The 26,808-nt window shown below is 43.6% G+C and overlaps 1 protein-coding gene across 1 annotated transcript; it reads right to left on the minus strand.

Moving 5' to 3' along the window:
• Positions 1 to 435: 435 nt before the first annotated feature.
• Positions 436 to 26,808, minus strand: LOC121479106 (cartilage associated protein). Its single transcript, XM_041734626.1, has 7 exons — positions 25,964 to 26,808; positions 23,426 to 23,575; positions 20,423 to 20,594; positions 15,410 to 15,538; positions 10,858 to 11,003; positions 9,444 to 9,527; positions 436 to 1,264 (listed from the first exon to the last, which is right to left on the minus strand). The coding sequence occupies exons 1-7, from the start codon at positions 26,477 to 26,479 to the stop codon at positions 1,211 to 1,213; spliced, it is 1,251 nt and encodes a 416-aa protein (XP_041590560.1). The 5' UTR covers positions 26,480 to 26,808; the 3' UTR covers positions 436 to 1,210.

Below are 26,808 nucleotides of genomic sequence, written 5' to 3' on the forward strand. Positions count from 1 at the left end.
CAATATGGCAACTGGAAGAATCCAGTCAATCAAGGCACTCCTCTGCCCAAACCTTCCAAAGGCTCCCATTTCACTCAGAGGAGGAGCCAAAGCCCTTACATGGCCTAAGCCATCTGCCCTCTCTCCCACCCCATGTACGTACACTGCACTAACCTTATCTCCTTCCATTCTTCCCCTTGCCCACTCCTCTCCATGGCCTCTTTGCTATTCCCTCACCACACTGAGCATGTTCTCACTGCATAGCATTGCTTATGCGGTTCCCTCTGCCTGGAATGCTTTTCCCTGAGACTTGCATCCCTAAAGTCTCTACTTTGATATCACCTTCTCAGTGAAGTCTTCCCTGACCATCCTATTTAAAACTGTAGGCTCCTCTCCAGACTTCCATACTCATTTCCCTGCTTTATTTTTCTCCATAGAAATTATTACTATTGATAGTTTGTATATATTTATTCTTATTTATTTGTTGTCTGTCTCTCCTTATAGGATGTAGGCTCCAGAGGAAGGGTTGTTTTTTTTTTCTGTCATTCTGTGCGGTATTTCCAGTGAGTAGTAGGTACTCAATAAATATTTATTGAAAAAATGAATGAAACTAGACTCCCTCTGCTTTCTTCCATTCCCAACTCTGAGACTTGTAACTGACAATTGTCCCCAAGGGGGACCGACCAACCATTTTAAGACTTTGGAGATGTATAAGTGCTGGGCAAAAATCCATATTTCTGTAGTCTGCACTATCTACCCAACTTGCCTTTCAGTGGGTGCTAGAAATGGTGCAGGTCAGACCACATATAGGCTGTACTAAGGTGTGGAGAAGTTTGGCCTTTGTTTTCCACAGTTTTTCTTGGATCAGGGCATGGGGATAATGGGGTCTAAAATCTGGAAGAGCTAATTTTAGGAGTATTTTTCTTATTAAAAAAATGATAGTGATTTTCTGGGGGAAAAAATGGAAGTCTGTCCTTCCAGCCAAAATGGTGAGAAAGGCAGGTGTGAATGAGGAGAAGGCAGGTGTGAACATGGGAAGACCATGGGGAGGCAGGTGTAGTCATGGAGGAGGCAGGCTCACCCCTTATTGGATGTAGTGAGAGATGAGGCTTCTCTTTCACTTCACAGAGTAAATAGAATGCTTTGAGGTATCAACCACGTGGGGTACTGGGGAAAGGAAGACGAACAATCTGGGTCTCCTGAACATCAAGGGACACATCTTTGCTGTGGACTAGCCAGTCTCCTCCAGCTCCAAGAGATCATCCACATATTCCAGAACCTCTCCCTGTAAGAGACAACAGGACACTTCTGTTAAGTGGGCTATCTGACTTTGAGAGTGCTAGTAAGCAGAGACTATCTCTAAGGCGCCACTGCCAACTGCCTGCATGGGCTGCCCCCCACTGTGCTTGGGCCCAGAGGACCTGACTCACCCCTGGGAGGGACCTGGTTTCCACTCCATGTGAATATGGAGTCAAGTGCTCAGGAACCCCCACAGATGGCCTGAGGGAAGGGGGCAATCCAGCCACCCTCTGAAAGACCTTTTTAGTGCCCCCTTTTCTGGCATCGCCCACCCCTTAGCAGTTATTCCACAAGAACACTCTATCTGTTCCCTTTATGCCTTGATCAGTAGACCATGAGCTTTTCAAGGACCAAGACCTAAGTTGCTTTTCTTCCAGAGGACCTAGCACGCAGAAGGTGGGAAACCTGCGAAAGGAAGAAGGATTGATAGTATATGTGCATAGTGCTAGTGTGGCTCAAGCAGGTACTCCCTTTACAAGACATTTTCTTGGGTAGAGTGGGACCCACTTGCCCACTGTCAGGACCCGGAGCCCACCTGCTCCCTCCTTCTGCAATCAGACTTAAGCCTCAACCTGAAATAATTCAACACACTTTCTGATTTCCTTCTCTGTATTGACTTTTCTCTCACAACACACCTGGGCCCAGCTGATGACACCCATTCTCTTTACTGCCAAAAATCAGTGAATCACCAAGGAGGCCAAGTCACACTCCCATGAGGGTCAGCCCCACTGATAGTAATCAGCCCCCTGCTAAAGCTTGGCTTCCTTCACAGAGGTCGCCATCACAGTCCAAGAGTCTATTTGCTCTTTTTGATATTTTAACACGCTTCCTTGTTATAAAATCTCAGCATCCGAGAATAGTTGGGAAATCTCCCAAGTACATGAGATGTAAAGAGGGGGTGGCTTATTATTTTCATCAAATAATTCTATCATGTCATCCCTGAGATTATGTAAGTGGAAGATTACTGATTGAAAAAACAATGTTCTTCACTTGCTTTCGGGACTCCAAAAGGAAAATATAGTAAAGGGATTATACGTATGGTCATGACAGCTGTTCCCAGAGTTACTGTTTCCTACTGTGTGGCTGCTGTGACATGGATGATGGTACTGTTTGCTCTTAGCACACTAATAGGTACTCAAGGTGATACAGAGGAAAGAAACGTAATCCCCTCTGTGGCCTGTTATAGTGGAGGCACTGACAGCCTAGCTCAGATCTACCTTCTCAGATCTATCCCCAGATGCTGGGGGTGTTAGTTGCTGATGGCTGATAGCTGCCCCTTCTCTGGACAATTGACCTTAACCAAAAGGAGCAGCCCCACCAGGAAGTTTACACACCAACTTCTCTAGGCTGCCAACAACCAAGGAGAGAATGATAGGCTGCCTACAAAATGCACACAGAGCTCTGTGGTACAATTCATGCTCCAGAGGTCCCATGGGATCAGGCTAAGCTTGACTCCAGCTGAGACCATATATATTCATGGCTCCTTCCCTTGAACCTCACGTCTGTCCTACCTGAGAGCACTCCCTCAATAAATCAATCCTGCAAATTAAATCTATATTTTTAGACCTTCCCTAAGAAAACCATCAGAACCTAAAACTTGAAGCATCTATTTCAGCCTGTTTCATAAGTTTCTGAAATCATAATAAGCATCTGCAAGATTTTTAATCAGTGTGCAAACTTTCAGGAGCTCTAAGAACACATTGCAACCCCAGAAAGATAATGAAGGAGAATGCCCCTAACTTCAGTAGCTAAATCATATTGTTTTGTTTCAATGTAGTATTTTGTACTTTGGAAATTTTAAAGATTAAACTAAGAACTTTATTATATTGATTATACTTTATTTCAAATAATTACTTGCCATAATTTGATATTATATAGGAAAGAAAATAGCTTGTTCTTTAGAGATGGATTAATTCTTTCACAATTTTAGAGCTTTGACTAATAAGTTAATTACTTCCAGGACTTCCAACAGGCTCCTTTTTTTATCTTGACAGTGTCAAGTCCAAGAATACAAAAGCCAAGAATAAGCCTGGTGTTTAATGGGTAATTACTAACTAGCTAACTTTGAGCAAGTCACTCTACCTTTCTGAATTTATTTCCTCATCTGTGACATGACAAAGTCTTACCAAATAAGTAAAAGTTCTCTTGTAATAATATCTATGACTTTTTCTAAACATATTGTTTTTGTACATCAAAAGCCTTCAAAATGTTGATAGTCTGGTCAGCCCGGGTCCCTCAGCGGTTTAGTGCCGTCTTCGGCCCGGTGAGTGATCCTGGAGACCCGGGATTGAGTCCCATATCGGGCTCCCTGCGTGGAGCCTGTTTCTCCCTCCTCCTGTGTCTCTGCCTCCCTCTCTCCCTCTCTCTCTCTTTCTCTCTCTCTCTGTATCTCATGAATAAATAAATAAAATCTTTTAAAAAAATGTTGATAGTCTTAGACCCAGGAATTCCACCCATGGGAATTTATTCTAAGGAAATGACCAGAAAAAAGGTAACCAATTTAGTGACAGTGATGTTATTTGTGAAAGCAAAAAATTGGAAACAACCTAAAAAACCTATAAAAACAAAAAACTTTACTTTAAAAAATCCCTACCATGGAATCATTAAAAAATAATTTTTATAATAAACATTAACAAACAAGGTTAACAAAAACTACACAATCTTCTCAATAGATGCAGAAGAAAGCAAATGACAAAATTCAACACCACTTCATGATAAAAATATTTGACAAACTAAGAATAGAAGGGGAACTTTCTCAACTTGACAAAGGTCATCTACAAAAAAACCCCACAGCTAGCAGCACTCTTAATGCTAACACAAAACTGAACAAGATTGGGAACAAAACAAGGATGTCTATCTATTTCTATTTGACATTTTACTGGAGGTTTTAGTCAGGGCAATTAGCAAAAAAAAAAAAAAAAAAAAAAAAATGTCATCCAGATTGGAAGAGAAGTAAAATCACCTCTATTCATAAATAACATGATCTTGCATATAGAAACTCCTAAGCAATAGACACACACACTCACACACACAGACACATATACCCAAACAACTGTTAGAATAAACAAGTTCAACAAATTTGCAGAATTACAATATTAATACACAGAATCAATTGTATTTCTATATTCTAGCAATGAACAATTGAATAATAAAAATGAAAAAATTCCATTTGCAACAGCATCAAGAATAATGAAATTTAAGAAAATATTATTGAAGGAAATTACAGAAAACCTAAAGAAATAGAAAGATATCCCATGTTAATGGATCAGAAGACTTAATACTGTTAAGATGTCAATACTATCTAAAGGATCTTCAGATTTAGCACAATTCCTATAAAAAATCCCAGCAGCCTTTTGTAGAAATTGGCAAACTGATCCTATTGTTTATATGGAAATGCAAGGGATCCAGAATAGCCAAAATAATCTAGAAAAAGAATGAAGTTAGAACACTCGCACTTTCAATTTCAAGATGTAGTACAAAGCTACAGTATTCAAGACAGTGTGGTACTGGCATCAGGATAGAAATCTGGATCAATGGGTTAGAATTCAGTGTCTAGATATAAACCCTCGCATTTATGGTCAATTGATTTCCTACAGAGTGCCAAGACAATTCAATGGAAAAGAAAATCTTTTCAACAAATGGTGCTGGGAAATTGGATATCAATATATAAAAGAATGAAACTGAACCCCTACCTCCCATCATATGTCAAATTAAGTCAAAATAGATTGTAGATCTAAAGTCTTAAAATTGGGGCACCTGGGTGGCTCAGCTGGTTAAGCATCTACCTTTGGCTCAGGTCATGATGCCAGGATCCTGGGATGGAGCCCTACATCACGCTCTTTGCTCAGTAGGGAGTCTGCTTCTCTCTCCTTCTACCTTTCCCTTGCTTGTGCACTCTCTCTCTCAAACAAAAAAAAATCTTTTTTAAAAAAGTCTTAAAATTATAGAAATCTTAAAAAGTAGGAGTAAATTTTCATGATCTTGGAGTAAGTGATAGTTTCTTAGATATTGATACCAAAAACACAAACAAAAAAGAAAAAAAAGATACATTGGACCTCATCAAAATTTAAAACTCCTATGCTTCAAGACACCATTAAGAAAATGAAAAGACAACCCACAGATTGCAAGAAAATATTTGTAATTCATATATCTGCCAGAGGACTTATAACCAGAATACATTAGGAACTCTTACACTTCAACAATAAAGACAAGAAACCCAATTTAAAAAACTGGATAAAGAATTTGAATAGACTAGACATCTCTCCAAAGATGATATACAAATGGCTATTAAACATATGAAAAAATACTCGACATCATTGGTCATTAGGGAAATGAAAATCAAAACTGCAATGAAATACTACTTCACATCTACTAGAATGGCTAAAATAAAAAAGACAAACACCAATGAGTGCAGACAAAGATATGGCAAGTTGGAAATTTCATACATCACTGGTGGGAATGCAAAATGGTGCAGCCAGTTTGGAAAACAGTCTGGAATTCCCCAACAAGTTAACTGCAGAGCTACTGTATGACCATTTCCACATATATACTCTCTTGGTATTTAAGAGAATTAAAAACTTTTGTCCAAACAAAAACATGTACACAAATGTTCATATAGCATCATTATTCAAAGTAGTCAAAAAAGTGGAAACAAACCAGTACAAATGTCCATCAACAAAGGAGCCGGTAAACAAAATGTGATATATATGTACAGTGGAATATTATTCAGCAATAAAAGGGAATTTTACATGTAACATAACATATATTACAACATAGTTGAACCTGGAAACATTATGCTCAGTGAAAGAAGCTAGTCATAGAAAACCACTTAGCATAAGATTCCACTTATATGAAATGCCCAGAACAGACAAATCCAGAGACAGAAAGTAGATTAGTAGTTGCCAGGGGGTGGGGACAGAGGTGAGGGAGAGGTTGGCAGAGAAGAAGGAATGGGGAATGACTACTAACAGGTTTGCATTTTCTTTTGGGGGTGATAAAAATGCCCTAAAATTAGAAGTGATGGATGCACAACTTGTGAGTATACTAAAATCCACTATATTGTGTACTTTAAAAAGGAGAATTTATGGTGTGTGAATAATATTTCAATAAATCTGTTCTAGAAAAACATAACAAGGGTACTTTCTCATATTACAATATTAAGTGGAATAGCCATGGTATCTATTATAGATGGGTTTATTATGAATACATTTTGGAAGATGTACAGGAAACATTGGAAGTATATATACCAAAATAGCAATAGTGGCTTGCTCTGGATTATTAGGAACTCAACTCTTCCTTTTTCTAAATACATTTTTCTCTACTTTCCAAATGAGAGCAGCCAAACTTGTATGTAGCCAGCACTCCTTCCTTTGCAGCATCCTTGTGACTTTATCTCAGGCTTTCCTTCTTAACACAACCTAAGACTCACGAGCACAATGACCCCCTCTTAGTCTATAAAGCACTTCCACATGCAACATGGTATTTCATTTCCCCAACCCAGTGAGGTCAACATTATTAGTTCCATTTTATAGGCAGAAAACCAAAGCCCTGGGAAATTTAGCACATGCTAGTGATGAGTCCACCCCATGCAGATTTGAGCATGGAAAACAAATTCCAAGATAATATCTTTTTTTTTTTCCAAGATAATATCTTATTTAGAAGTCCTTCACCAAAAAGCAGGGCAGTGAAAGAGAAAACCTGGAGTCTCAGGGCCTCTAAGTCTGGTCTAGCAGCTCATAGAACTTTCCTGTCCCCCAGGCCCTTCATCTATGAAGTAAGGGGTCAGGTCAGAACAAGCTCTAAAAGCTGGCAAGTCCCTAGTTGCCTCAGGAAGCAGGTTCTGGTTTGTTTCAAACACATCTCTCTAAATACTACCCGTAATAAGGACTATCCTGTGACTAGGCTGCCCCACCCCAAAATGACTGCTCCATCAGCAGTGGAGTCTTTGTCAGAAAAGGAATCAGCTGAGGGGAGCCCGGCTGGCTTAGTAAGAGGAGCATGTGACTGGACTCAGGGTCATGAGATCAAGCCCCACACTGGCTGTAGAGATTTCTTAAATAAATAAAAACTTTAAAAAAAAAAAAAAGAGAGAGACAGCTGAATAGGTATCAGGAATTCAAGCAATCTCAGAGAATGATAAAATGACTGACAGCAAGGACCGAATTTACAAAAAGAAAAAGAAAAAAAGAGATTGATAATAATATCCCAGAAAACCTGGGATGAATGAGGCTTTCCAAGTGTTTTCAGGGCACTGAGTCATTGAAAATCCACTATGACTTTATAAAGTTAAAAAATGATCACTGGATGACTTCTATGATGGGTTCCTCTATATTCACTGTCAGGAAACGTGGTGCTAATGACCTGGGTTTCCTAGAAAGCTGCGTCCCGTTTACTGCAATCCCTATCAAAATACCATGGACTTTCTTCAGAGAGTTAGAACAAATTATTTTAAGATTTGTGTGGAATCAGAAAAGACCCCGAATAGCCAGGGGAATTTTAAAAAAGAAAACCATGGGGGGGGCATCACAATGCCAGTTTCAGGTTGTACTACAAACCTGTGGTCATCAAGACAGTGTGGTACTGGCACAAAAACAGACACATAGATCAATGGAACAGAATAGAGAACCCAGAAGTGGACCCTGAACTTTATGGTCAACTAATATTCGATAAAGGAGGAAAGACTATCCATTGGAAGAAAGACAGTCTCTTCAATAAATGGTGCTGGGAAAACTGGACATCCACATGCAGAAGAATGAAACTAGACCACTCTCCTGCACCATACACAAAGATAAACTCAAAATGGACGAAAGATCTAAATGTGAGACAAGATTCCATCAAAATCCTAGAGGAGAACACAGGCAACACCCTTTTTGAACTCAGCCACAGTAACTTCTTGCAAGATACATCCACGAAGGCAAAAGAAACAAAAGCAAAAATGAACTATTGGGACTTCATCAAGATAAGAAGCTTTTGCACAGCAAAGGATACAGTCAACAAAACTAAAAGACAACCTACAGAATGGGAGAAGATATTTGCAAACGACATATCAGATAAAGGACTAGTTTCCAAGATCTATAAAGAACTTATTAAACTCAACAGCAAAGAAACAAACAATCCAATCATGAAATGGGCAAAAGACATGAAGAGAAATCTCACAGAGGAAGACATAGACATGGCCAACATGTACATGAGAAAATGCTCTGCATCACTTGCCATCAGGGAAATACAAACCAAAACCACAATGAGATACCACCTCACACCAGTGAGAATGGGGAAAATTAACAAGGCAGGAAACCACAAATGTTGGAGAGGATGCGGAGAAAAGGGAACCCTCTTACACTGTTGGTGGGCATGTGAACTGGTGCAGCCACTCTGGAAAACTGTGTGGAGGTTCCTCAAAGAGTTAAAAATAGACCTGCCCTACGACCCAGCAATTGCACTGTTGGGGATTTACCCCAAAGATACAGATGCAGTGAAACGCCGGGACACCTGCACCCCGATGTTTCTAGCAGCAATGGCCACAATAGCCAAACTGTGGAAGGAGCCTCGGTGTCCATCGAAAGATGAATGGATAAAGAAGATGTGGTCTATGTATACAATGGAATATTCCTCAGCCATTAGAAACGACAAATACCCACCATTTGCTTCAATGTGGATGGAACTGGAGGGTATTATGCTGAGTGAAGTAAGTCAATTGGAGAAGGACAAACATTATATGGTCTCATTCATTTGGGGAATATAAATAATAGTGAAAGGGAATAGAAGGGAAGGGAGAAGAAATGGGTAGGAAATATCAGAAAGGGAGACAGAACATAAAGACTCCTAACTCTGGGAAAGGAACTAGGGGTGGTGGAAGGGGAGGAGGGCGGGGGGTGGGGGTGAATGGGTGATGGGCACTGAGGGGGGCACTTGACAGGATGAGCACTGGGTGTTATTCTATATGTTGGCAAATTGAACACCAATAAAAAATAAATTTATTATTAAAAAAAAAAAAAAGAAAGCTGTGTCCCCCTGCCAGTGCTCTGATTTTTCTTAAAATGCCTACAGAAACTGTATTTCTCAAGGTCCCCTTCTGTTTCAGGGATGACTTGGCCTTCAGGTGATTTCTGCAAAGATGTGAGTAATATTTTCTCTTAGCCAGACGTGTGCTAAACATGAAAACTTACCTCATCATCATCCATTATATTTTCCTTAGCAAAGTCATACAACTCTTTCTGGAGTGTAGTCACGTTAAAGAACTGAACTGCTTCCTGTTCAGACAAAAACAGAACAGTTCCTATGACCAACCCTTTGATGTCAGAACTGGGAGGAGGGGGGAACAGGGTATGGATTTCTTTAGGGGGTGATGCAAATGTTTAAAATTGGATGGTGGTCATGATTGTACAACTCTGTCAACCTACTGGAAAACAATAAATTGTACATTTTAAGGGCATGAATTTTACTCTCTGTGAATCATATCTCAATTAAAAAAGAGTGGCCAGCCCCAAGTGAGTGAAAGAGACACAAAGAGAGAGAGAGAGAGAGAGAGAGATTGTGTGTGTGTGTTGGCAGGGGAATGAGGTATGAAGGAAAACCTATATATGGCAAACTAGGGCAGCATATAAAAAATCCCAATGAAAATACAAGCTAAGGGAAGCCTGGGTGGCTCAGTGATTGAGCATCTGCCTTTGGCTCAGGTCATGATCCCAGGGTCCTAGGATCGAGTCCTGCATCAGGCTCCCTGCAGGGAGACTGCTTCTCCCTCTGCCCATGTCTCTGCCTCTCTCATGAATAAATAAATAAAATCTTAAAAAAAAAAAAAAAAGAAAATACAAGTTAAGGGCAAAGACTAACTAGAAAAGGTCTTTTAAAAGTAATACATAGGGATGCCTGGGTGGCTCAGGGGTTTAGCCCCTGCCTTTGGCCCAGGGCGTGATCCTGGAGTCCCGGGATCGAGTACCATGTTTGGCTCTCTGCATGGAGCCTGCTTCTCCCTCTGCCTGTGTCTCTGCCTCTCTGTATCTCTCATGAATAGAAAATAAAATCTAAAAAAAAAAAAAAAGTAATACATAATCCCTGAATTCAGTGACAACACATGAAAAGCTGAGCTTGTCCATCAAGTGAATTAAATGATGGCCCATCCATAAATGAATCTACCTTGGAGGTGTTAAAAAACAAGCAGGTGTATGAGTGTGACATGAAAAACGTTCATGATGAATTGTTGAGAAGACAAGCAAGGTGCACGACAGAAGGTAAAGTATGACCCTGTTTCTGTACATGCTGATATATAGATAAATAAATACATGCTGTATATATGAGCAAATACATAGCTATAAGGCAAGGGGTAAAGAAAAGGTTTGGGATTTCGAATGAATTTCACTTTGTTTGTAAAACATTTTTGTAATGTTTGAAATTTGCAGTTTTTACTGATTTGGGAATCAGAACAGAGCAGTAAAATATTAAAAGACAAAAACAAAACAAAAAACAACAACAAAAACCCAGGAAAAAAAAGGATTTCCTTTCATGCATTCCAAGTAGTCCCCTGAAAGTGAGAATGAAGAGGAGGCCCGCAAACATGATGCCCAGCGCCCAGGCACCTACTGGTCTGGGCTGGAAATGCTCGTCCGAGAGGCTCCACTTGTCCCTGTGGTACTGGTAATACACCAGGTTCTGCTGCATGACCTTGTCGTTGTGGTCAAAGAGCAGGTAGCTGACCGCACAGGGGGCTGCGTTCTTCAGGTCGTTCACTGAGGCCGGGGAGAAAAGAGAACAGGAATCAGCAAACCGTGCCCTGAAATTCCCATCGCCAACACAGCTTCCTAAAGGAAATATCCATGGGCAAGCCTCTTCTCCACACCCCTGGTTGGGAAAGCTTGTGACGCACCAGAAGCCTGCCTGGGTGAGCCGGTCACAGGCTGGGTCTCCACGGCAGCCTGGGAGCAGTTTTGAAACACAGAAGTTCCTCATTAGGCAGATGCCTTTGCAGAAATGTCTGCTATATTCTACTTGAGACTCCGCTGACCTGAGCTGGGAAGGCTGGGTCTCAAGGCCTGGACTGTCCTGGGGCTGAGGGAGGTAGGGAGGTAAGGAGGTAGGGAGGATGTCCTGGGTCCCCCCTGGATGACACCACAATCCCCAGATCCAGCAGCCTGCCTAAAGCTAACTAAACCTAGAAAACCCAAAAGATGGTGGGCCTTCTGGGCTGGAAGAAATCTGAAGTCACTTGGTGTTGCCATCTCCTGGAAACTGGGGTTCCCACTTGTAGCATCCTTCCTTAGAGTTGCCCCATCTATGGTGGCACTTCCAGCATAGGGGATCTGCAGGGGTTGGGATTTGTTTTGGGGGTGGAGTGGGCAAGGGGAAAGAAGTGATAAACCACAAGCCCCTGTATATATGCTGGCACAGGACACTCCAATTTACAAACCACTACCTTTGCTAAAGGTCTGGTTGGCCAGGGTGACCAAAACGCGGGCATGAATACATTGTGCCACCCAGTGGGTGTCTGCTGTAACCACAACCTTAAAAGGAGCACTGAAGGACACATGTTATTCACAAGGTCTACAAGGCAGGGGGAGGTACTTATTTCAAGGCCAATGAGGCTGGGGTTTGAGTATAAATAACATCTGCCCTCGCCCTCAAAAACTTCAGTGTGGTAGATAATCTAGACAGAGTTCACAACAGGCCCAACTTGCAGGAAGCTAATTTCAAGAAGTAAATATTACTCATACTGTTTATCTAAAACTCAGAAAGCAAAGATTTTCTGCGAAGCAGCCAGCAGAGCTAGAGGTTTTGTTCTACTGGTGTTAAGTCATTGCCACAGTCTCCATATGCAGAGGCGATTTTCAGAGTATGTGAGGATTCCAAGGACCAGTAAGCTGCCAGAGCCTGGAAGTATCTGAAACACCTCTAAACTCCCAGTGTTCTGGCTTTGAGCACACAGAAGCAGCTCAGAGGGCTAGAACACCTGACAGATTCTTCCCCAAGTTTCAGAGTCCAACACGGGGCCTAGCTCAGGAAGGTGCCAACACAGGTTTTCGTGAAAATGAGATAAAAACATCCGCTTACTCAAAACAACAACAACACTAGCTTATGTTTTCATCCACAGAAAACTTAATTTTTCTTAAATATTTTACTTATTTGAAAGAGGGAGGTGGAGAGAGCAGGAAACAGCACAAGCAAGAGGTGTGGAAGGGCAGAGGAAAAGGGAGAAGTAGGCTCCCCACCGAGTAGGGAGCCCCTAAGGGAGCCCGATCCCAAGACCCTGGGATCATGACCTGAACCAAAAGCAGATGCTTAACCAACTAAGTCACCCAGGTGCCCCAACAGAAAACTTCTAAACTGTGAATCCAAGATTGGCAAAGTGTTGATAAAAGTTGAAGTTCGGTTTGGGCATACTACAATTTATTATACCATCTCTCTAATGTATACTTTTAAATTTCCAGAATTAAGTTTGTTAAATGTACATAATTTCCATAATTCTCATTAAAACAGGGTTCTTCCAAGTGTGGCTGAATGTAAGCAAATAGTTAATACTGGAATTTGGGGGAAGGGAGGGATGCAAATGGGTGGTTTGCTTTGGATGTTTCTCTGTATATCTCTGAAATGTTTGCTGTAACAAGCTTGTACTAGGAGTCTTTTTGAAAGAAAGCACTAATCAATCACTAATACTAAAAAAGAGGGCTCTACGACCTAGCAATTGCACTGCTGGGGATTTACCCCAAAGATACAGATGCAATGAAACGCCGGGACACCTGCACCCCGATGTTTCTAGCAGCAATGTCCACAATAGCCAAACTGTGGAAGGAGCCTCGGTGTCCATCCAAAGATGAATGGATAAAGGAGATGTGGTTTATGTATACAATGGAATATTACTCAGCCATTAGAAACGACAAATACCCACCATTTGCTTCAACGTGGATGGAACTGGAGGGTATTATGCTGAGTGAAATGAGTCAATCGGAGAAGGACAAACATATGGTCTCATTCATTTGAGGAATATAAAAAATAGTGAAAGGGAATAAAGGGGAAAGGAGAGAAAATGAGTGGGAAATATAAGAGAGGAAGACAGAACATGAGAGACTCTTATCTCTGGGAAACGAACAAGGGGTGGTAGAAAGGGAGGTGGGCAGGGGGGTGTGACTGGGTGATGGGCACTGAGGGGGGCACTTGATGGGATGAGCACTGGGTGTTATGCTATATGTTTGCAAATTGAACTCCAATAAAAATACATACATATATACATACATACATAAAAAATAAAAAGGAGGGCTCTTCAAAAGCAAAAACACTGCTAGTGAGACCTGTCCCCTTGACACTAGAATGCAGCCAAATCAATATTTGCTGAGGACCCTCTATGAGCTTAGTGTGTCTCATGTGAAAGGGTGTTCCTAGATTGTATAGAATAAGACTTGGGGCACCTGGGTGGCTCAGTTGCTGGGGATCTGACTCTTGATTTCAGCTCAGGTTATGATCTTGGATGATAGGATTGAGCCCCATGTCAGGCTCCATGCTTATTAACAAGTGGCACTTGGCAATGTCACTTACAGGAAGAGGAGCCTCAGCATGGAGCCTGCTTGGGAGTATCTCTTTTCCTCTGCCCCTCTACCCAGCTCCCAGCTCACTTCCTCTCTGTCTCAAAAAAGAAGAAGAAGAAGGAGGAGGAGGAGGAGGAGGAGGAGGAGGAGGAGAGGAGGAGGAGAGGAGAGGAGAGGAGGGGGAGGAGGAGGAGGAGGAGGGGAGGAGGGGGAGGAGGAGGAGGAGGAGGAGGAGAAGGCTTCTTGTCTTCTATGCTCAATAATCTTTTACCTAAGAGTTGGTGCCAGGATTACAGTGGCAAACAAAAATTCACCCCTGCCCTCTGTGCAAGAGGAAGGACACCTGTTGAAGACACACCTCTCCCTCCTGTTGATCTCATTGCAGGATATCTCATTGCATCCTTAGGTGAGGTTCAGACTGTTGCAATAATAGATTCACTGCTGAAAGAGGCAAGTTCCTTCACTCATTAAGCTCTGGTGTAAGTGACTGCTACAGAGCCTTCTCAGAAACAATCCTGATTAGCAAAATTTAGAATTATATATATAGGGGCACCTGGGGGGCTCAGTGGTTGAGTGTCTGCCTTTGGCTCAGGTCAAGATCTCGGGGTCCTTGGATCAAGTCCCACATCAGACTCCCCATGGTGAGCCTGCTTCTCCCTCTGCCTATGTCTCTGCCTCTCTCAGTCTCTCATGACTGAATAAATAAATAAATTTTTTAAATAAATAAAAATATTATATATACATAGAGAAGAAAAAATATTTTTTCTTTTTTGTCCCTTTTTTAACCTTCAGCAGGCAAATCTTTCAGTGTATCCTCAAGAGGGGAGGTGAGAGGAAAAGGCAGGTGGCTATTGTAAGAGGAGAGGACTCCACACAGAACAAAACAGCCACAGTGGGGAAGGAGGGCTGTGGGTGCCAAGGTCAACCAGTCACTCCCAACAACACATCCCTGAATCCCCAGGACCACCCACTCCTGAGTGGGAAGGATCCTCCTGCACTCACCACTGCACTGAGGCACCTGCCACTCAGATGAGTGGCACTTGGCAATGTCACTTATAGGAAGAGAAGGAAAAGGCAAAGAGATATACTATGAAGTCTGAACTCTGAATGACTTTCTCTCTCTTAACATTTGTTTCCCTTTGACTCCTTGGAATGTTCTGATCCATTAACTCGAATTTCAGGTCCAAGGAGGACCAAATGGAATAAAACTCAGTCTGGATGGTAAGGCTAATGATAGGGAGGAGATAATGCCATGTACTGGGGTATGAATACCCTAAGCATTCCCCACATATCAACTCACTTCATCCTCATGACAATCTCATGAGGTTAGTACAATTATGTCTAATTTACAGATGAGGAAACTGAGGCACGGAGCAGTTAGTAAGTGATGAAGATGAAATTTAAACCCAGGCAGTCCAGCTCCAGGGTTCATGCCCTGAATCACCAGGCCTTGCTGCCTTTTTGTGCAAAGCACAGCACCAGGGCTATCAACACAACCTTGACAGATTCTCTCAACAACCAGAGGTAAGAGTTATTATCCCTATTTTTTACAGATGGGAAGCTGAGCCTTAGGAGGATTAAGGATCTTGCCCAAGATGTTGTAGAAGATAATTACTTACATTTATAATAAGCAAACTGCAAATAATGATACATGGTGGCCACGAATTTCTCCACTGGATAGCCTCCTATAACCGGGGTGAGGTTCTTTTCACACTGTATTTTGCATTCCAGGACTTCTACATAATGATCTGAAACAATACACACAAATTTTCAGAGCAGTAAATTGATTAGTTTCTTATACTACTACTGCCCCCCTCAATGATCCAGGTAAGAGGCAAAGATGATAAAGGTAAAATATTGCAACTCTTGTGATAAAAGGACTAAAATCCTTAATATACAAAGTTACTGAAATTCAGTAAGAGAAAGACAGACACCCATTATAAAGATGGCCAAAGAAAAGAAACAGTAAAAATGGCTAATAAACATTGTGAAAAGATGTTAAACCTCATTTGTGATTAAGAAACACAATCCCACTTAAAATATGTTAAACTGCTAAGTTGGCAAAAAAAAAAAAAAGACAAAAAACACCTGTTTTGTTGAAGTAGCTTGACACACATGTTGCATTAGTTTCAGGTGTACAACATAGTGATTCAACGAGTATATATGTTATGCCATGCTCACCACAAGTGTAGCTACCACCTGCCACTTAAATCAGCAAAATTTTTAAAATTTGATAACAGTCAGTGTTAAGAAGAAAATGGTGAAACTTATACTCTCATATTCTGTTGGAAGAAGCAAAACAGGAACACTTTTTTTAGATAGCAATTTGGCAAAATGCATCAAACGTTAAAATGCACATATCCTCTGGCACTTCTAGGAAATTTTCTCTAGACACAGGCACACATAAGCACTGTTTGCAACACCAAACAGAGTTGGAAATAGCCTAAATGCCCATCAACAGGATAGTGATTAATCAATTATGGTACATACAAACAACAGAATCTGTACAACCTTGAAAAGAGAATAGGTAGGCCTAAATATCAAAATAGAGAAAGATGTCAAAGGCTTCAGTTCCCAGCCTCCCTTGCAGTGGGGCTGATGCCATATAACTAGTTGTGCCAATGAAACGTGGACTGCAACAACAGATGAATGCTACTTCTACCACTTTGGGGATTGGTCCCTAAAATCCTCCCATATGATCCTTGGCCCCCTGCCTTTTCTCCCTTCATGCAGCTCACAGCAAAAGGCTCCAAGACGATGGTATACATTTTGTCAGCAAAACTGTAGAGGACAGGCACTCTCACACATTTTTGCTAGGAATACAAAATGGTAATTTAAAATACTAAATAGGGCATCCCAGGTGGCTCAGCGGTTTAGTGCCACCTTCGGCCCAGGGTGTGATCCTGGAGACCCAGGATCGAGTCCCATGTCAGGCTCCCAGCATGGAGCCTGCTTCTCCCTCTGCTTGTGTCACTGCCTCTCTCTCTGTCTCTCAAGAATAAATAAATAAAATCTTAAATAAAATAAAATACTAAATAATTTACAGAGACATTTACTCTTTGAACTATCAATCCCACTTATGTTATATATCAATCCCACTTTGAAAACATACCTCCCCACTTAGTTAAAAAAAAAAAAAAAGCCTAAAGTTTCTGATTGCAGTATTACATGTAATAGCAAAAGACTGGCACCAACCAAATGTCCAAGAGTTGAATAAACTGCACTGCATCATTTTCCCCACCCCTCAGTGGAATACTCAGTAGCAATAAAAAAGAATGACTATCTCTATGTGCTAGTTAGGATATATGGCTAAGTGGAAAAAGCAAGAGACAGAACAGTGTATAAAGTATGGTACCTATTCACTAGGAAAGAAACAAACATAAAAATACAGAAAAAATAGACATATCTTATGTCTACTTATTATATATATATATAATATATATATATTTTATATATATATATATACACACACACACACACACAACCTTTATGGGGGAAAAAAATCAGGCAAGAATCTTCAATATATGCTAAATCAATATGTGTGTGGTAGTATGGGAAGGAGTGGAGATAGAGTTTGATGAACAGCAAATTGTCCTAGTCTTCAAGTATCTCTTCACAAATTATTTATTAATATCAAAAGGAAAAACAGTATTGCAGAGAAGCTAGAAACAGGAAATTACCTTAACCAAATGCCTAAAAATTAACATCACTGGTAAGGGGCAAACAGACACCATGCACATCTGGATACCCTGAGAAGCATACTTCTGTAGTATTCCAGCCAAAGATGCACAACCTGAATGTAATAAAAACCCAAATTGAGGAATATTCTAGAAAGTGACAGGCCTATATTCTAAAAAAATATCAATGGCATAAAAAAAAATCAATGGCAGGGATCCCTGGGTGGCGCAGCGGTTTGGTGCCTGCCTTTGGCCCAGGGCGCGATCCTGGAGACCCGGGATCAAATCCCACGTCGGGCTCCTGGTGCATGGAGCCTGCTTCTCCCTCTGCCTATGTCTCTGCCTCTCTCTTTCTCTCTGTGTGACTATCATAAATAAAAATTTTTTTTAAAAATCAGTGGCATAAAAACAAAGGCCAAGGAACTGTTCGAGATTAAAGAACACTAAAGAAAAATGACAAATAAATAGGAAACGTGGTATTGGACTGGACTGTACTAAGAAAGAAAAAGTTGCTAGAGGACATTATTGGAATAATTGGCAAAACTAGAATATAAACTATAGACTGGATAAAAGTATTACATCAATATTAAGTTGCTGAATTTAATAACTATTATAGTTACAGTTATTATACAAAATATTGTTATTCTTAGGAAATATACTGAACTATTATGGGGTAAAGGGTCATGATGTATGCAACATACTCTCAAGTGGTTTTGAAATAAAAATAATAATCATACACACAGTTACAGAGAGAATGATAATGTAAATGTGGCATAATTGGTGTGAAAAATTGGTGAATCTGGGTAATGAGTTTATAAGAGTTTTATACTACTCTTGCTGCCTCCCTATACATTTGGAATTATTTAAAAATTAAAAATTAAGGGGCACTTGGGTGACTCAGTGGTTGAGCATCATCTTTGGCTCAGGTCATGATCCCTGGGATCATGGGATTGAATCCCACAATGGGCTCCCTGCATGGAGCCTGCTTCTTCCTCTGCCTGTGTCTCTGCCTCTCTCTGTGTGTCTTTCATGAATAAATAAATAAAATCTTTTTAAAAAAATTAAAAATTAAAATAAAAAATTATTTTAAAATAAAAATTTTAAATTAAATAGATTCCTAAATTATCTATCTACATATAAAAATACAGCTATAGATACATATCTTAGGCATATCAAAGATAAAGTGATCTTTGCTTATTTTATGTCAAAAAAAAAAAACTTTTAGAGGTATAAGCCAGAAGCTAATAAAAATGGTTATCTTTGGGGTGAGTGGAATGGGTAAAAGAGATGTGGATAGAAGTAAGACTTCCTTCTAACTGCCTGCAACTCCTTCCTCCCCTTCAGCCTAGAAAAGATAATAATTCAGCTACTAGTAGCCCCAGGGTACCATTTTGCCCCCTGGGGGTTCACCTTCACCCACATTTCTATAAATGGAATCCATCCTGAGGTATCTTCATGTATGTGTACCATCTATCTTCAAGTCAGGACCTTGACTTATTTTTTACAGAATATCCTTTTGTGTCTTTCACTATGTGCATATATGTTACCTATTTGAAAAGAAAAGAAAATAAAGGATGAGATTAAGTCCAACGTAATCCATGAGGAGAGACTATTTCACTGGAGGTGAGAGGGAAGAGCCTACGGTCAAGACTGCCCGGTTTCAAATCCCGGCCCTTCCCCCTGAGGACTATCAGCATAGTACTTAAGCTCTCTAAGCTTCAACTTTCCCAGCTGTAAAATGGGGAGAAAGCTAGTACCTTTCTCACAGGATGGTAAAATTGAGATAATACCCATAAAAAGCATAGGACAGGGCCTGGCATCTAGTTAGAGCATAATAAATGTTACCTTTTTTAATAACTGCCTTTTATCTATAGTCAAAACACTTCAGCTCCAGGTAAGCACCCTTTATGTACCCCTCCTTTAGTCTGAGTGTAAGGAGTACTTCCTGACATAGGCAAGAAGGGATGCTAGAAGGAAGGACCTCTCAGCAGCAGAACACTGGCTAACAGGGGCCATGTGAGGTCCAGCATGAGCACCAGCAGCTGCCGACATTACAGAGAAAGAGATGACCAGACATCCTGTGCCTTTTGACACCAGAACTGAGCACCAACTAGGAAGTAGTCCTGTGCCCCAACCTCCACAAAGAAAGAAAATCAAACCTGAGCCTGATCAAGCCTCTACATTCAGCTACCAAGTTATAAGAAACACAGAGAACAGAGGATGAAGGGATACAATCAGCAAAATCCAGACTATAGGAATCTCTACAGTGCAAATGATCCAGTTTTTTCAATAGCCAGGGGAAAAAACAGATCTAATTCTATGGATGAAAAGAGATTTAAGGGACAATCCATTTGTGAGGCTTGGGGACGTCATGCTAAGTGAAAAAGTCAGTCACAAGAGGACAAATACTATAGGATTCTACTTATCCAAGGTACCTGGAATAATCCAATTCACAGAGACGGAAAGTTGAGTGGTGGTTGTCAGGGGCTGCGGGAAGAATGGGGAGCTGGTGTTCAGTGGGTACAGAATGTCTGTTGGGGAAGATGCAGTGATGAGTGGTGGAGATGAACGGTGGTGATGGCTGTACACCAATGTACAAGTACTACACACCACTGGACTGCACCCTTCAGGGTGGCGAAACCAGTAACTATTTATAGAACATGAGTCATGTTCTCTTGAACATGGGTTGCTCTTCAACCCATTTTTATTTTTCCAAAAGCCTATAACCGAGCAGGGCTGATCTGGTAGATCCCCCTTCCAGGCCTGTGCTTGAACATGGTACTCAGGTATTTTGCCAGAAGGCCCTACTGAGTCAAGGGTACGTATTACCTACCCAGCCAGCCACTCACACTGAAGCTCAAAAGTTCCTGGGAGGTCACCCAAGCCACTGGGAAGGCATGCAGGTGCCCCAGGGCAGCTGTCCCATGTATGCGTAGAACACAACATGCCACCAACCTGCAATGGAAAGGTAGAAGTCCTTGAAGTCCTTGATCTCCCTGGAGCCCTCGCAGGCTGCGAGACACTCGTAAAAGGCTTTGAAGAAATCGGGAAGGGCCAGCTCCATGTCAGTGACAGACGTCCTCCAGTTCTCACCATTGTAGGCTCGCACTGCTCGGATAAACAGGCTCTGGAAAGCACGGAGAAGCGGGTGAAGCTCGCACATGAGCAGGCAGGCTGTCCAACCAAAAAGAGCCAGACCATCATGCAGTTCCACTCTCATTAATTCCAAGAAAACCATACTGACCCTTCATTAAATATGAAACCAAGCGGGAACTGACACATTTAGCTTTTTCTAACCTATGTACAATGGTACGCTTCTTATTTCATTCAAAAAGTAGGAGATGCTTGATAATAAAATTAAACTCAAATCAAGAAAAAAAACAAAAACCATAGTGCCAGAAACCAGGGAAGTAGCTGCCAGAGGTCAGTGCTTGGGACACAGTTTTGACTGGAAAGGGGCCTAAGGGAACATTTTAGGTGAGATATAAATATTCTATATTGTTATTATGGTGGAAGTTACACAATTGCATGCCTTGACCAAAGTCATTAAATTATACACTTAAAACTGGTAGATAAATTTTAAATAAGTTACGCCTCAATAAAGCTGATTTTTAAAATTGAAGCAGAGAAAAGATAGACGCTTGAGAGCAGGTGGCAGATACTCTTCCCCCAACGGTTAAGTATAAAATAGGCATGCTGTGCATCAGTACTAGTTACCTGGGGAGGGTGGCCATGTGCCAGATGGTAGAAACTTCAGAGAATTTCTGCTAATTGTTGACAGGACCAGAGAGAGAAATAACTAAGGCTGAGGAAGCTGCTTGGTGTCACAAGAAATAAGCAGAGATCTTGGGTACATGCGCGACCCTGAAAACATGGAAGGTCCAGGGCAGGACTGGAAATATGGCACATTCCATTTAGAGTTGTTTTTTCAGTTGCTCCAAAATGGGGGTGTCTAAGGACCACCCCTCAGACCTGAACTTTTCACCAGGCTTCAGGGGTCAGGTAAAGAGGGTGATCTCCCTAAAATTTCCGAGCAGGTGGTAGCCCCTGGAAATAAGGAAAGCAGTGAACTGAACTATTGGCCTAGAGGCTGGGCAAACGAGCAGCCACTGCAGGCAGCTAGAAGAAAACCACACATGGAGAAGGAACCCGTGGGCACGTGGAAGGGCAGCCCCACCACAGCCAGCAGGACTCCAAGGAGGGAGAGAATGGGCTAGCCACATGCAGTTAGGCACAGCACACTGACCTTGGGCTCTCAGCTCTGCTTCCCAAGCCCAGTGAAAACCTCAGTGAAAAAGGTAAAAAGGCAGAAATCCTTTTCACAGGAGAACAGAAAAGGAAAGCAACAGACAAGACATTGCAACAACTTTTGGAAGGACAGAAAGCCAAATTATCACAGAAGAGGATCTGGCGGGGAAGTGACACACCCCTCACGCACACTACACTACATCACACACCTGTTAGCTTTTGTGGGCACTAGTGACCACAGAGACTGGTGCTAGGCATGGAATAGAGAACAGGGCTGAAAGTCTGAACTGGGCTGTTGGAGCACCGTGTTTCCTTGCACACCGACCTGTCCACCCAAGGGATCCCACTTCCCAAAACTGCTCCTCACCAGAAACTGGTGATTGATTCCAGAGCCTCTATCTATGGAGGGCTGGAGGGTCAGGGATCAGACACAGCAGAGTGGGTGTTGAGGCACAGGGCCAAGAACCAAAAAGCAGGTGAAGTCTCTGGCTCAGCTGTGAGGCCCCCTCCCCTCTTCCCAGACTGGCTCTCAGACACTCAGGACTAGCACAACACTTCCCGAGTCCTGAAAAAGGCTGGAGAATTCTTCCCTGGAAAACTGAAGGGCCACCAGAATAGAGACTCTGCACACTATATTTGAGGGTCACCACCAATGAAACAGTGAACTTCCAGTCCGGTCACACTATAGGTAGCCCTACAGTCAGGCTTTGGTTGGAATCTACCAGCTCTCCATGGACACTTTCAACACATCTGTTTTCAACCCTGCCCTGCCCTTCCTTGGTACACATGCCCCATGGCACCCAAGCTAGATAGGTCTGGACAATAGTAAGTGCTGAAAGGAGTTCGACTCTTCCTCATTCATTGCCATCAGACTCCTTTTGGCAGATGCACAGATTTCAGTAGCCTCTAATTTGTCAAAGTAGTCCTCCAAGCCCTTCAATTCCTTTTCTACCTCAATACATATAGGGGACAGAGGATATCCAAGACATGAGTTTATTCCTCTCTTATTTTTTTTTAAGATTTTATTTGCTTATTCATGAGAGACACAGAGAGAGAGAGAGAGAGAGAGAGAGAGAGAGAGAGGCAGAGACACAGCCAGAGGGAGAAGCAGGTTCCATGCAGGGAGCCCAACGTGGGACTCAATCCCAGGACTCCAGGATCACTCCTTGGGCTGAAGACGGCGCTAAACCGCTGAGCCACCAGGGCTGCCCTTATTCCTCGATCTTAAAACTAAATGATCAAAGGACCTTATTTCTTTTTTTTTTTTTTAAGGTTCATTTATTTATTTTAGAGAGAGAAAGCAGGAGCTAAGGGGAGGAGCAGAGGGAGAGGGAGGCAGAGAATCCCAAGCAGACTCCCCGCTGAGCAAGGAGACTGATGTGGGTGGGGCTTGATCTCACAACTCTGAGACCTTGACCTGAGCTGAAATCAAGAGTTGGATGACTGAGCCACCCAGGTACCCCCAAATGACCTTATTTCTAAAATACAGCATTTAAAAGAAAGGTGGCTTTAAGAACATCATGGGAAGTAAAATCTCATTCTCAAATGGGCCAACTTTGTGCTAAGAAGTCAATCATTTCCATTGTCATAATATTCATCAAGGATATCAAAAATCGTTAGAGGTCCTAAGATGACAAGAGCTGTTCATCAAGACCCGCTTTCTCAGCCACTCACACTGCAACTACCTGCTATGTAAAAACCCAGATGTACCTCGTATGACTTGGTTTCCAAGTCCTTAATGTAGTCCTCAGCATCAGGCAAGCTCTTGTAATACGCCATATTTCTCTTCATCATTTCGTCATCAGGATGCTTCAGTAGAAAGGTATGAGCGGCAGCAATGGCTTTAGGAAGATTATTCGCCTGAGTACAACAAAGAAAGAGATCTACTCAATGGAGGATGAGCTGCGATTTTTGCTAAACAAGAATGCTCAGTCCTTCAAATAACCCTGTATTTCAACACAGTGCTTCCAGCTGAGGGCTCAGTGACTTCCATGGCCCATCAAGACTTGCACTCTGTTGCTCTCCAGCTTCCGATGGGGTTCACAAGTAAGAAGCCCCAGTGGGAGCCTGAAGGGAAGCAAGGGGGTAAAGTTGGGTTACATAGTCTTCTGCCTCCCTTCCTTTAGCCACCGTGGGCTGCCAGTCAGCTTGACTGACAGTCACAGCTCCTCTCGAGGTAGCCCTCTCCAGAGTCTCCCTCCTTCCTGTTTCCTGGAACTGTCTTCTTCCATGCTCTTTCTGGCCCAGGGGTAGGGAGACACACCCACCCTAACTAGTCTTTGTAAATAACCACCTTTCAGGTGCCCGAGTGGCTCAGTGGTTGAGCATCTGAGCTTGGCTCAGGGTGTGATCCCAGGTCCAGGGATCAAGTTCTGCATCTGGCTCCTCACAAGGAGTCTGCTTCTCCCTCTGCCTAGGTCTCTGCCTCTCTCTGTGTGTCTATTGTGAATAAATAAATAAAATGTTTTTTAAAAAAGAAGAGAAAATGTAAACATCTAAATATCAGAAGAGAAAATGTAAACATTGAAATATCGGGAAAAAAAAAAAACATACAGTAACACCACCTAAGATCACCTAAGATCACTTCTTCAGTGACTTTCAGTTGGACTAACTAAGAGAAGATTCTGGCTTGCTAATAAAAATCCTTAACCTTTCCTGTCCTTTAAGAGATCTCAAAATACCAAGACAGATGGTATTTTACTGACTTAAGTGATTGTTATGAGACCTATAAAAGGTTTTGAAGAATAGCTGTGACCATCCTAAACTTTGAAGACACCATAATGAAGGAGAAAACCTTCACCTTCTAGTCGCATTAAAGGAAAATACTCTTGCCCTCCCCCCCCCCATATCACTTGTTTCAAATTCATCTGTAGATAAAAGAAATCAGCTTCTACTATTCTCCAGTTTTAAAAATAAAACATTTCCCCCTTAATTATATGACTCAAAAGCTACACAAAAAATTAAATGAGTCATTTTTTTTGCCTAAAATATAGTGCTTTTATGAGCCAGCCATAATTTTTCAATGTCCTAAAGCTTTATTAATTTTATCCCCTGGTTCTATTTTAAGATTTTTTTTTTTTATTGCCAGGACAAACATTCAGAAAGCCAACACTTTATATAAAAGTGTAAGCACAGGAATAACTCAGCTTTTCACCTACTTAGAGGTTTGTGCTTTTTTATTGCTCTTATGAATGCAACATGAGGTGGCTGTTTCAGAAATATGAAACACAGATCCTGCAGTCCCAAAACTCAAAGAAACGCTTAAAAACAAAACAACTTCTACCTCCAGAGTCAGGAATATACTATGAATTTTTTTTATGAATCTATTTTTGTTGTCATTAAACTAAATGCAGTATATTCCTTTAAATCGTTATAAAATAGAAAATGGACTTTGAGAGGGCTTTCTTGGCATGACGTGGTGAAGACCCGCCAAGTTGAAGTCACTTCATCCACTAACAGGGAATTCAGCCCGTTCTTAAAACTTGCGGGTCCCAGGAGAAAGGACTCCAAGGATGAAGAACTGCAATTTGTGCTATTTCTAGCCAGCAGTCACAGAATTCAGGCAGCCACGAGGAAGGAGGGAGACAATCGTGTCAAATCCTAGAGGAGAGAGCGGAGGGCGCCAACCCGCGGAGTCCCGGCCCGGCCCGGCCCTTCCAGGCAGGGGGTGTGCTCCAGGAGCCCCGCCCTGGCCCGGCCTCGGTCTCCTTAGTCGGAGCTGGCCGGCAACTCGGGCCTCCTCGCGTCTTACTACTGAAAGTCGCCACTTCCTCGAGAAAAAGGAGTTTTAGGGAGTCTGTCTTCAAGCAACAGGTAAAACGTAGCAGGCCTTGTTGGGTGCCTGGGAGTTCCGCGAACGTCCTCTCTGTCCCAGAATAAAGTACTTTGATCCCTATTTAAGATGAAGGAGGGGGGACAGGATTTGGAGGCGTCTTTGACAAGGCCAGTTGGGGGCAGGCGGGATGGGGACAGGCGGTGCGAGGCCGCCCGGGACGGAGGGCGGGGGCGCAGGCCCGGAGGGCGGGCCCGGGCGGGGGGCGGGGCCGGGGCGGGGGCGGGGGGCGGGGCCGGGGGCGGGGCCTGGGCGGGCCCGGGGGCGGGGCCCGGGTCTCCGGCGGGGGCGCGGGGGTGCGGGGGTGCGGGGGCGCGGGGGCGCGGGGGCGCGGGGGCGCGGGGGCGCGGGGGCGCGGGGGCGCGGGGGCGCGGGGGCGCGGGGGCCCGGGGGCGGGGCGGGGCGCGCCGACTTGCCTTGAAGTAGGCGAACTGCAGGAACTTGTAGGGCTCGCGGCGCTGGAAGTCGGCCAGCACTTCGCGGCTGGGCTGCGACTGGCGGAAGGCGGGCAGGCCCTGCTTGCAGCGCTTGAGGCAGTGCGCGCGGCGCAGCAGGCCCCTGAAGAGGCGCAGCTCGGGGTAGCGGGCGAGGCCGGCGGGCTCGGGCTCGGGCTCGGGCTCGGGCTCGGGCTGGGGCTGGGGCTCGGCCCGGGCCGGGGGCACCGCGCTGCAGTTGCGGTGGCAGAAGGCCTCGCTGTCGCGGAGCAGGCGGTGCAGCCGCAGGCTGATCTCCAGGTAGCCCACGCTCTCCGCCCAGCGCTCGCCGCCGTACTGGTCCAGCGCGTGGCGGTAGGCCGACTCGAGCGGCATCAGCTCGTCCCGCGGGAAGCTGCGGAAGCTGTAGCGCTCGTACTGGGCGCGCCCGCCGCGCGGCACACAGCCCGCGCACAGCAGCACCAGCAGCGCGGCGGCCGCCCCGCGCGCCCTCTCCATCGCGCCCGGCCGCAGAGAGGAAGGGAGGAAGGGAGGAAGGGGCCCGGCCGCGGGGAAGCGGAGCACGGCGCGACGCGGCGAGCCCCAGGCCCGGGAGGCGGGGACAGCGGCCTCGGCCCGCCCCGTGCTGCCGCCCTTGCGCGCCCAGCGGCCGTCGGGGCGAAGCTGCGGGCGCGAGGAGGTCGCCCCGGGTGGGCGCCGCCCCTGCGCTCTGCCCCGCCTCACCGGGCTCCCGGGCTCCCGGGCTCCCGCGCTCCACGGCGCGCTGGCGAGGAGCTGGCGGCCTGCAAGCCACGAGCGGCCCGAGCGGATCACAGCGCCCCTTTGAC

This window comes from Vulpes lagopus, chromosome 19 (assembly GCF_018345385.1).
Source record: "Vulpes lagopus strain Blue_001 chromosome 19, ASM1834538v1, whole genome shotgun sequence".
Classification (NCBI taxonomy): domain Eukaryota; kingdom Metazoa; phylum Chordata; class Mammalia; order Carnivora; family Canidae; genus Vulpes; species Vulpes lagopus.